This window comes from Mastigoproctus giganteus, chromosome 8 (genome assembly GCF_048544385.1).
Source record: "Mastigoproctus giganteus isolate SK-2022 chromosome 8, ASM4854438v1, whole genome shotgun sequence".
Taxonomy (NCBI): domain Eukaryota; kingdom Metazoa; phylum Arthropoda; class Arachnida; order Uropygi; family Thelyphonidae; genus Mastigoproctus; species Mastigoproctus giganteus.
The window spans coordinates 67,341,564-67,353,650 of NC_143582.1; the positions used below are offsets into that span (position 1 = coordinate 67,341,564).

At 36.3% G+C, this 12,087-nt stretch overlaps 1 protein-coding gene across 4 annotated transcripts in view; it reads left to right on the forward strand.

The window, feature by feature from the left end:
- The window catches only part of LOC150081594 (cell division cycle and apoptosis regulator protein 1-like), a 550,339-nt gene that overhangs the window by 16,710 nt on the left and 521,542 nt on the right, over window positions 1–12,087 (forward strand). For 3 of the 4 annotated variants that reach the window (XM_090380560.1, XM_090380561.1, XM_090380562.1), the window contains exon 2: window positions 9,963–10,045. The exons of the other annotated variant lie outside the window; for it this stretch is intronic. In XM_090380560.1, coding sequence (XP_090236686.1) covers window positions 9,997–10,045 — 49 coding nt within the window. In that variant the 5' untranslated portion in view covers window positions 9,963–9,996. The remainder of the gene's footprint in view (window positions 1–9,962; window positions 10,046–12,087) is intronic. 4 annotated transcript variants of the gene reach the window in all.

Below are 12,087 nucleotides of genomic sequence, written 5' to 3' on the forward strand. Positions count from 1 at the left end.
TTCTCTAACCACAAATATCAACCTGAAAGCTTGACTTCTGATGCACAAGTCAAGTTACAAGTCTGTAATTACTAACTTTGGCCTTTGTTCCCCCACCCACCCCCAACCCCCATGATGAATAACAGAAACATTTGTACATTTCCAATCTCTAAGGTACCTCCTCTGATGCCCTCATAATTATGGCTCAACATTTGCTTATCTCTTTTGCTGCTGCTTTTAATATAATTGGATAGATCCCACCAGTCTCAGGTGCCTAATTAATTTTAGAATTTCAACAATTTTCTTCCACTTTCCTCTTACTAATCATAAACTTATTTAGCATTAGCTCATTTAGTATTAACATTAGTTTATATTTAGCTTATTTAGTGTATCACCAGTGGATCGACACTGGCAGAATCCATACTGGTGATCATTGATCAGCTGGAAGGCTCCTAGATAGTTAATGGAGTTCTCTATCACTTTAGAAAGAGTAGAAGTAAGTGCAATGGAACAATAGTTGGATGGGAGGGATGAGCAAATTTCCAAGCAGAAGGAAAAACACCAGTGGAATAAGAAAGTGTAAAAAGACAACATAGAACAGGAGTAAACTCACGAGTGCAAGTTTTAAGAACAAGTGGAAAAATATCAAGAATTTTCAAAATTCTTCTGATATCCTTTTGATGGAAGACCACAGGAGGCATTGAATGGAGTGTACTGGGGATGGTAGAAGGTGGTTTACTGAGATCATCAGTATGTGGATTAGAAGAAAAGTAGGATGCTAACAGGTTGGTTTTATCTTTAGCTGAGATGGCGAACCATCGTGTTTAAACAGGTGAAGGAGAGATGGGCAAAAGTTGTGGCCAATAGCTTTGGCAGGAGACAAGAATGCTCAATTACCATTTCGACCATTGCACCCATTCTATTTAAGGGCATCCCATCCCTGTCCTTCCTGTTAACAAGTACAGACCACACTGAAAAAAAATTCTACCCTATGTGACTTGCACAGCCTGTCAAGAGCCAAATTGATTGACATGGCTCTTATCATGTGATCCCTATCTCTGAGAAAATTCCAGACACTTTCAGACTTCTCTTCAGAGTTCTCTTCTGACTTTTTCTCAACGTTGTCTTCTGTCCACAAAGTAAATTCTCAATTCACTTCTCATTAATATCATTAGTACTAATGATATTAACGAGATATTCTCTAAATGAGTATACAATATTTTCTGTTTTAATTTTTTTCATTTTGATATATTACGAATTATGAGAAATCAATTTTTTGTTTGGCATTAAATAGATGCCAGGTGAGCAAAAACATCATTCTTGTATTCAACTCCCATTATCATAGGGCATATGCGAGATGCCAATGAGAGCTGACTAATCTTGTCAAGGATCTTTTGTTTTGCTGGCTAAATGCAAACAGCTGACAAAGTCACAACTGTTCATGTGATGTCTACCAGATGCCAAGAGAAAGTCTGTGTGTTTAGATTTGGGGGGGGATGAGTGATCTTGAAAATTTTAAGAAATATGATAAAAACATTTTTATTATTACAGGAGGTCCTCGTTATCCGAGGATAATTGGTTCCAGAAAATTCCACTTAAAATGAGACCAAATTTTCCTAATGTGTATTATGTACTTGTAATGTAAAAAATGGATTGAAGGAACTGAAAAATGAGACAGTTATTTTATTCAACATTTTTTATTGTATGTTGAACAATGTAAGGTTAAGTAAAGTTCATTGAAGTTACACTGTTTTTTAGTTTTACAAATAAAGAATGAAACCAGAGGTGTGTTATTTTTTTCCCCATTTTTTTTAGATAAAATTGTGTTGTAGTATTTAGTTATGTCTTTAACTTTGCACTTAACCCTTGCTTTAGGTTATGAAGAGGGTCATTCTCACAAAAATATTCAAGTGCTCAGTTTTCTCAAGCATCCTTTAATTCTTTAATTTTCAAATCCTCGTAACTGCGGGGACTTGGATAATGAATACTTTGATACTGGGAACCCCCTGTATATAATTTTCCTCCTAGTGATATTTATTCAGCCAGTGGGAGAAGAGAGATGCGGGTTATGTGGTAATATGTAACAGAAGCTTGTTTTCCTGTGGTAAATGTACTTGTTTAAGCTTGGTCACGTGCTATGTTTATTTAACATGACTGCGCAGTACCATGCTTGATTTACATATGTAACATATTTATGTATTTGTAGCAGAGGAAGAGACATACAGTGTCTGTCGAAAGCATCTGTATTTTATTTTACTTTATCAAAAGAAGCGAGCACAGCTCCCTAGTTATTATTATTATTAATGTTTAGCCATATGGTGGAAGGAAGCCTGAAGCTTTTGCTGCACCAGCCAAAAAAAAAAAAAAATTTCTGAGTTACCCCTGAGAGAGAGAGAGGTAGAAGGGAATCACCAAGAAAGAGAAGAATGATGATATCCAGCTCAGGACCCTGGGTGTGCCAAGCCCATATTCACCAGATGTGAGCCCCTGGGAGTTTATTGGTTTCTCTTGTTTACTTTTGTTCAATATTTTGTAATTGAGTTTAGCAAATCATAATTAATAGAACACCATTTTCAATTTCAGTAAAGAAGCAAAAAATTATTTTTTGTAATTAAAAACTTTATTCAAAACTTCTTTAGAATAAATTGTAATTTTTTTTCCCCTTTTCTTTTCTGATTTTAAAACTGTTTAATGGTGTTTTTGTATATGGTGCATTAATCACAAAGAACAGCATTTTAATATTACATTGATAGTGGTGTATATTTTATAATAAAACTATTTATGATGTCGTTATGCAGGGAGGTGTTTGTGAGGACTGTACTCAAATGACATATGGAACTTGTGCCAATATTTCCTTGCAGTAAGCTCCATCAATAGTGAGATGCAGGCATTGCGAACTGCAATTGGTGGCACTTGATAGTTTCATGTGTGTGTAGTTTTCATTTACATGCAAATTAGAAATAAAAATTTCATTAACTTATTCTCATTTTTCTGACCTAAGTGGATATATTTTGATATGTTAGGTTAATGTTAAGAGTGCAAGTAGTGTCAAAGCTAACCTTTTGTCACTAAAAATTTTTTATGTAGATCTTTTACCATCTGAAACTTTGCCATAGATTTTTCCAAGATCAGTTGTCTAACACAGCTAATATTAGCCTTCATTGCTTTCACTGATTGTGACTGACAGCTGGGTGTACTTGTGGCAAGAGTGTGCTGCTTTGAAAAGCCTAATTGTAATCCAACATGATTGTTTGTGCAACATAGCTGATGTTAGTTGATTGTTTTTTATGATCATGATTGACAGCTAGCCATCTGCTGTTTTAGCTAATACGAAGTCAATACTTTTGTTGAGAATTGTAGGGTAAAAAAGTTCATTGAATTGACATTTATAAATCAAAGGGAATGTAGCACACTTTGTGAGAATTAAACTGTTGCTCTGAATTGTACGGGGATGGGGAGTTCACTGAATAGGTTTTAGAACATTTTTGAAACTCTTAACTAAAATGTACACTTTAACATTAAACAGAAAATAACAGAAAAACAACTCTATATCAAAGTAAGGGGTGTGAATCCCAAATTACTTGGTCCCAACATGTTTTGCATACTGCTATAACAGATTTTGTTGATGCATTTCTTTTGTTTTATACTTTCTTTACCATAAATTTTCTTAATGAAAATGTTACATCTGGTTAGTTTTGTATTTCTAATTTGCAGTTAAAAGAAGACTGTGTGCTTATGAAACTGTCAGGTTCTGTTGATCATAATTTTTGCTTTACCTGCATTGTGCTGCTAGTAACAAATGTTAGTATTAGTTAATATTAGTAAACAATCAAGCATGTACTGCATCAAGGAATCAAGCATGTACTGCATCAGTAAAAAAAAAAAAAAAAATCATCTGTACAAATTCTGTTTCACTTCCACAACACTTGTTGATGAATGATGTTGGTGAACTATGCCCATGTATTTGTTGTATCTGGGTATAGTTCACAGAAACATTTACTGAGGTTACACAGTTTTGTAACTAGAAATGGACTAACACATCACATCACATCACATGATCATTCAAGGTTCAGTGCTACAGCTGCTGGAAATTTTTATTGTGGGAGCTAAGAATGCAGTGTTAATTGGAATGATCAACAAACTTTGGGAACAGAGGTTGGGAAAAATTGCTAAAAGTGCAACTGCAGTAACTGCAGAGATCTCAGACAGTCTGAGTTTCTTTGTAGTGATGGCCATGGACAGAATAGTTTGCCAATGTATGAAGAAACATCTACACTCTATTCGCTTTTACTTTAATTCCCATTTAAATATATATCATTGAACAAAGCTCTCATTGGTTAGCTGCTAAAGTATCCTATATTTTTTTTGCAGCTGACCAATGAGAGCTTGATTTAGTGATGCTTGTTTGTTTGTTTGTCAGAATTAAAGAGTGAACAGAGTGTAGTGTTCAGGTTCGAGGTGTTTTTTGGTAGTGTTTGTTGGAGAAATCTAAGATTATTCTGCCTGTTATTTATTTAATGAAGTGGAGAAAATATGAATTCTTTATGAGCTGGTGATATCCTCTAATTCTGCTGCTCTGAATGTATTGTACATGAGAAATAATGGTGTATTTGTTTTTGTGCAAAAGGAGTAGTTAGAGTGTAATTAGGACTTCTGCTAGTCACTGAATCTCTTTAAAGTGAGGGATGATTGCTGCTTGGTTAACAGTATGTTAAATATTAACACAGTATGTTTAACTGTCCAAAACAATTTCCTGCATCCCTGCCACTTGAACTTTGGTAGCTGCATGGTCAGGAGCGAGAGTGCAGTAGCATGTGCTCTTTGAGCGAACTGAGGTTAAGCCCGTGACTGCTAAATACGGTTAATGTTTGTATTGTTGATTTATTGTAAACTCCTCTGACCTGGTGGTCATGCCGGAGTATAAACATTTGGTCCTCGAAGCTGTTGCAGACATTCTCTCTGATATGCCAGACAAGTTGTGCTTGCTACCTGGGAGTCTAAAACGCTGATGGAACTGATATTTGGGTGACACTCAAGTCAAGTGGACCTAATTTTGGCAAAGTCCGGACGGTCTGCGATAGCCAAATCCTCTGCTTGCACCTTCACGATGGTGGGACTGTTAGTAATCCTCGGTATAAACCCCATGTGCAAGCATGCTGTGAGTGGCCACCCAGGTGTGAACCAACGTAAGCAGGGGTCGAGGCGTGGCACCCACACCACACCGAGTAATGCTCCCCCTCTGTGTTACCAGGCAATACTAGGTGGTTAATGACTCATCAACTGGTGCAATACCACCACTTTACTTATTGGAGGCTTAAATTGGTGGAACCCATGTGTAGTCTCCAGAGCTAAGTACCAGTCAGCCCTTCCCCATCTCTTCCATCATGCACTGTGATTGATGTCTTTTGAAGTTATGGCGAGATCCAAACTTCCTTACATTTTGAGGGTACAGCTCTAAAACATTGTTCACAGGCCAGCTGCTAGTTAGTACACCGGAACCAACCTGTTGGTAACTCTCTAGGAGCCTTTCGAATCAGCTAGTATATAATCTTGCTGCCTCTACTCTGCCAGATAGTGACTGGAGGGGACTGAGTAGTGTGCATACGGGAGCATTGTCAAGGCCACGTTATGTCAAGAATCTGGGTATGTTCTTATCATGTGTACACGATATCCAAAATTTTCATTACTTCATACAGCATGTATCCCCCCCTTCTTTTTTTTACTATTGAATACACCATGAACTGTCAAACTAATATGCTGCTCAAATCTGCTCAGTGCTGATGGGATTCTTCCTCTCACTCAGAATAATCACCTGAGAGGGCATAAATTCAAATTGAGGAAAGACAGATGTAGGACAGACGTGCGGAAATTTGCCTTTAGCCAGCGAGTGGTTGGTTGGTGGAACAGACTTCCATCCCTTGTTGTGGAAGTTGATAGCCTAAATAAGTTTAAGGCTCAGCTGGACAGGTATTTTGAACGAACAGAGGGGTGAAGTGGAAGTGGTTTTTTTTTTTTTTGGCTGATGCTGCATAAGCTTGCTTTCTTGCATCAAATGCCTGTACTAATGCTAATGCTAGTAGAGCAAACTTATCTGTGAAAAGATCTAAATCTCCCAAACACTTCCTAGTTTATTTCACAAATATACGTGGTCTCAGTGATGTCAATTTACACTTAGAGTCTGCCAAACCCCATGTACTTTTTCTGACAGAAGCTCAGTTATTGGATGATTCAATCACTGTTCATCTCAGTTGCCCAAATTATTCGCTGATTCCTTTCGCCTCAAAGGTGGTACTTCTGCATATGCCGGTTCCAATATTCCCTGTCAAATACTTGGTAATTTGGAATCTCCTCTTTTCAGTCTTCTCTGGCTTAAAATCTCTCTACCTCATTCTGTAAAATTCATCAGTTGTCTCTACTGTTCTCCCAACTCCACTAATCACTAGGAACTATGACTTCCTCCCTTTGCAACTTGACTTTTTTTCCAGTCCAATTTTCCTCGGTGATTTTAATGTTCACAACTCTAGCTGGCTTCCGTTTTCTAGTCACACAGGCCTACCTAGTCGAGATGCTGAGACTTTTGCAATTACTAATGACTTTGCACAGATTTCTTTTACCTGCCAGAATACTGGACAGTCCTAACCATACAGCCAACACACTTGATCTTTTTCTCACAAACAACCCTTCTAAGTACACGGTTGAAGTGAATGGTCCTATAGGCACCTCAGATCATAACTTGGTGATTGTCTCTTCTCCAATGGAACCTTTATCTCATGTCTATTCCCGACCTCTTATTGTTTGGCATTACAAGAATGCAAAATGGGATGACCTGCGAGATTTATTTTCTTCTTTTCCTTGGTCGGATTACTGTTTCAAAACTTCTGATGTCAATGTTTGCTCAGATTGTGTCAGTGAAATTATTCTTGCAGGAATGGAATCCTTTATTCCACACACCACTTTAAAATCTTGTGCTTTATCTAAACCTTGCTTTTCCAATAAATGTGCTAAGGCTGTTCAAGAGCAGAATGTTGTATATCGTAATTGTCTTGTTTCGAATTCAGTTTCATTTTCTACCGACACCAGAGGTCACAACAATTGTAAAGCAGTTATTAGCATTAGCAAAGGCATATGATGCAAGAAAGCAAGTTTATATAGCATCAACCAAAAAAAAAAAAAAAAAAAAACCCTACTCATTTCATCCCTATACTCACTCTAAATGTTTGTCTAGTTCTGCCTTGCATCTATTTAAGCTATCAACTTCTACAATGATAGATGGATGTTTGTTCCAGCAATCAACCACCCGCTGGCTAAAGGTAAACTTCCGCACATCCATCTTACAACTGTCCTTCCTCAATTTGAATTTATGCCCTCTAAGGCGATTATTCTGAGCAAGAGGAAGAATCCCATCAGCATTGAGCATGCTCAAACCATTCAAGGCTTTATACACCTCAGTCAGATCACCTTGCAGGTGCATAGTCTCCAGTCACTAATTTGCAAAATTTAAGCCTTTCTTCGTAAGAGCAATTCTTTGTTCCATTCACTAAACTTGCTGCCCTTCTCTGTACTCGTTCCAACAGCTCCATATCCTTCTTAAAATGAGGCCTCCAGACCTCTATACAGTACTCAAGGTGCGGCCTGACCATTGCCTTATACAAGGGGATAATCACCTTCTTATTAATCAGTCCAAACTAGATTTTGAACAGGCTAAGAGTAGAAAACTTGCTTTTTTGCCCTAATGGTAGCTGAGCATACTGGTCTCTTGCCGGATCCTGATCTGGTCTCTTGCCGGATCTCGTGGCGGATCCTGAACAAAATGACAGGAGGGACACCATTTTGTGCACTAGAATGGCAATCACCTCAGTATCATGCCAACTGTAGTCAGTTGAAAAAAGTTGAGCCACAATGCAAAAATAGATAAAATCCTATGTTAACAATAAAAAAAAAAACTTTTTTTGAAGCTAAATGTAATTTAAATGATTGATGTATTTTTTCCAAAAAACGACAGGGGGCACATGCCCTGGTGCCCCTACTCTGAATTTGCCACTGCACACCTGTCATAATGATATGATTCTGTTGCCACTTCAGCCAAAGATAAAGCTGACCCGCTAGCATCACATTTTTCTTCCTACTCATGTGTTAATGATCTTGGAAAACACCTCCTACCATTCCTAACACGCTCCATTCAATACCGTCAAAAGGATGTCAGAAGTATTTTGACGTTTTTTATGCTAAGAAAGCCTCAGGTTCCGATGGTATTTCTCCACTTGTTCTCAAAATGTGTGCTCTTGAACTTACTCCTATTCTTTTCTGCCTTTTTTAATTTTCCTATTCCAAAGGTGTTTTTCCTTCTGCTTGGAAATTTGCTCATATCTAGCCAGTTCCTAAAAAGGATGACAAATCCCTGCCATCCGATTATCATCCCATTGCAATTACTTCGACTCTTTCTAAAGTAATGGAGAAATCAATTAACCGCCAACTCTTAAACTATCTAGAAACCTTCTGTCTGATTAATGATCACTAGTATGGATTCTGTCAGTGTCGATCCATAGGTGATATTCTGGCTTATGTTACCCATCTAAGGACAAATTCAGTGGAAAAGTTCAGTGAAACACAAGCAGTTTCTCTTGACATCTCAAAGGCTTTTGATTGTTTTTGGCATAAAGGACTTCTAAACAAGCTTCCATCTTATGGTTTGCCAACTGTTTTTTGTAATTGGTTATCCAGTTTTCTCTCTGACCATTCACTTGAGGATGGTGATAGATGGCTCTCCATCATCTAACTTCTCCACTAATGCTGGTGTCCCCCAAGGTTCAGTTCTTTCCCCCACTCTTTCCTCTTGTATATTAATGATCTTCTTCCATTGACTGGCAGTCCTGTCCATAGTTTTGCTGATGATAGCACATTGCATTCCACTTTCCAGTTTGAGAAACCTCACCCTGCTCAATCAGCTTCAACATCTCTAATATCTGCTGCCAATTCCTTAAATACCGATCTCCAGGTAATTCTCCAGTGGGGCAATGTTTAATTGATTTCAATCCTTCTAACACTCAGATCTGTCTTATATCTAGCAAAAAGGAGTCTTCTGCTTCCTATGCTTATCTTTGGTGACACTCAGATTTCTGTGCAAGATGATACGTCTCTTTTAGGGATTACCCTGACCTGTAATCTCTCTTGGCACAAGCACATTTCAAATATGCTTCCTCTGCATCTAAAAAAACATGGTTTTCTCTTTCACTCTCGACGTTACTTTTCTTCCAAACAGCTGTTCACTTTGTACAAATCGCAAATTCACCCTACCATGGAATATTGTTCCCACATCTTGGGTGATATCCCGAAAACCTCTCTCAGGCTTCTAGTTTAATTAATGACTTATCATCCCTAATAGAGTCTCTTCACTCTTTATCTTATTGATGTTCTGTTTCTGCTGCATGCCTTTTCTACAGATACTTCCATGGGCACTGTTCTTCTGAATTGGCTTCTATATTTCCCCTCTCTCCCTCTTTCAAAACAATCTGAACACATGCTGCCACCAGCCAACATCCATTTATTGTCCAACTTCAAACTCACAGAACCAACTTTTCATCTTCATCGTTTATTCATCATATTGTTGTTCCAGAAAACGGCAGTTTTGGAGAAAACTGCCGTTTTCTGGAACAATCTTCCTTCATACGTATTTCCTAAAAATTACAATCTACAGAAGTTAAAGTCTAATATTAAAAAATATCTTCTTTCATCTTCTCAACCTCCAACGCATGCACTGTACTAAGTACTATAGGTTCTAATACCTCTCGTGTTTGGAGGTTTCATAAAAAATAAAAGAAAATAAAAGAACCGTAAGAACTTTGGAGAAAAATTTGTAATCATTTTGGAATGTTAATTAATATTCTTTTTTTACATAGCATTCTTTGCTACTAATACTTGCCTATGCTATTTAATTTAGGAATCATGTTAGTCCTAATTGTATCTATTTATGCATGCATATTTAGGACATTAGTGACACAAATGTTACCATTGAAGTAAATGATGGCACAGTTTGCTACAACAGGAAAAAATCCACCGTGGGCTAGAGGTAAGAATAATTTGTTTAGTACTCTACAGCATTTTCCAGATGTTCTAGAATGCACTCTTTTTCCTGGAATTCTTTCCATAATACATTTTATGATTCTGAGGGACGTGCAGTGATATTTTTACTCATGTGTGCACGCGCACACACACACACATACACACACCCTCTCTCCTATTAAGATCAGACTGTATGTTGCTGCCCAGCTTATCCAAGTGAGAGCTTACACGTCTCACTGGAACTCTTTAGAAGAAAAAGGATCAATAAATCTGAATCAGCATTACTCTTTATGCAATGAAGATGAACTAATAATGAGAATGACAGTAATAATATTTTGCAATTTTAGTGCAAGTAAATTTGTTACACACTTATAATTTTGTTAATTAAGTACTTGTGAATATTTATGTTCAGATATTTATTCCAAAATGAATTTTTCCAAAAATTCACTTTGGAATAAATATTGGAAGAAAAATATGGTAATTACACTCTGGCTTATCTGAATCTCCTCCTTTAGATTTTATGGAAAGTTTACATTCCTTTCAGATTCAGATAAGTGTCTAATATGTGTTTTTCAAGTGCTTCTGCTTACTGTAGTTTTAAAATATGTACCTGCTAAATTCAGTAGGCTCCTCAAATACGTGGGCCTGTTCATCTTTATTGCAGAGCACACAATTACTTTGTTGCTTTCGTTTTGTTTTATTATCAGACAGTTCCCTAATATACAGGGTGGTCAAGTCAAAATATGTAAATGTTATGGCATAAACTTTTTAATTTGCATATAAGAGAACATAATAAACAAGTTTTATTGCAGGGATAAAAAGAAAAATGGAACATGCTGATCGGCACTGTTCTAGGGTCTATTGCCGCCAAGGTGCAAATTTTTTTTGGCACCCTTTTTTAATAAAAAGAAAAGTTTTCTAATTTTTTAAACTTAATTTCATTTAGAATTAGCATTTATGTGGATAACATTTGAGTTTGTTTTATGTTTTAACTGTGACTCATAAAAATGTTTTGGATCAACCATTATGGATACTAAAATATACTCTTTGAATAATGTTTGATATTTTATTAATGCAAAGAAAACAAAAATAAAATCTGCAAAAATAAAAATAAAACAAATAGATATTTTAGAATATATATTACTTTATTTTAAGACATAAGTTAGTGCCAATGCATCATGTCTGTATGCTGTAAATTTACTGAAGTTACTATAGTGGCATTGTTTCATTACATCTCATATTGTGAATTCTCTCACAACGAGTTGCCCATTCGGTTATATTTCTAATAAGTAATGCTTTCCTTATAGAGAAGACTATTGTTATTTATTCTAGCATTGTGGATCTGCCATTGTGGAATCAAATTTAATAGTCATTTGGGTTAACTATAAAAAGTTTCCATTGTTATTAAGTAATTTTGAATTCATGCTTCAGAAAGCCAAATTTTGTTTTGCTAAATATTGCGCACACACACTGTGTGTGTGTGTGTTTTTTTAATACCATCTGCTTGCCATCATAGTTTTTCTTGCTGCACTAGACTCTCATGATTGTCATCTATCGTATTTCTCAACTCTAAATTTGTGTTCAAATAAATTAATTATTTACTGCACTCAACACAGGCCAGACTTTTTTTGTGAATAATGAGATGTCTGGACAAATGTTGCTATCTTGGAATCCACCTTTTATGATTGGAATATTATTGTTAGAAGAAAACAGTTTCCAGTTACAACAGAATACTGAAATTTTGTGATATTAAATGAAGTAACCAATTTTGGGAGGTTAATTCTACATTTGGTAAATTTCTTTCATAATAATCTTGTAAAAAAATATGCATGATCATCCTTTGGAAAAGCAGTATTCTTTACTTGTTCTGGTTTATTTTGAGTGAGTGTAATTTTAATTTTGTCACTTAATTTTTCTGGCCATTTGCCAGAATCACTAGTAGAAATTGATTCGTCTTGCATATTATCATATATAATTTCTTCTTCTTCAGGTTCAAATTCTTGATTTGATTCATCTTGCATATTATCATATATAATTTCTTCTTCTTCA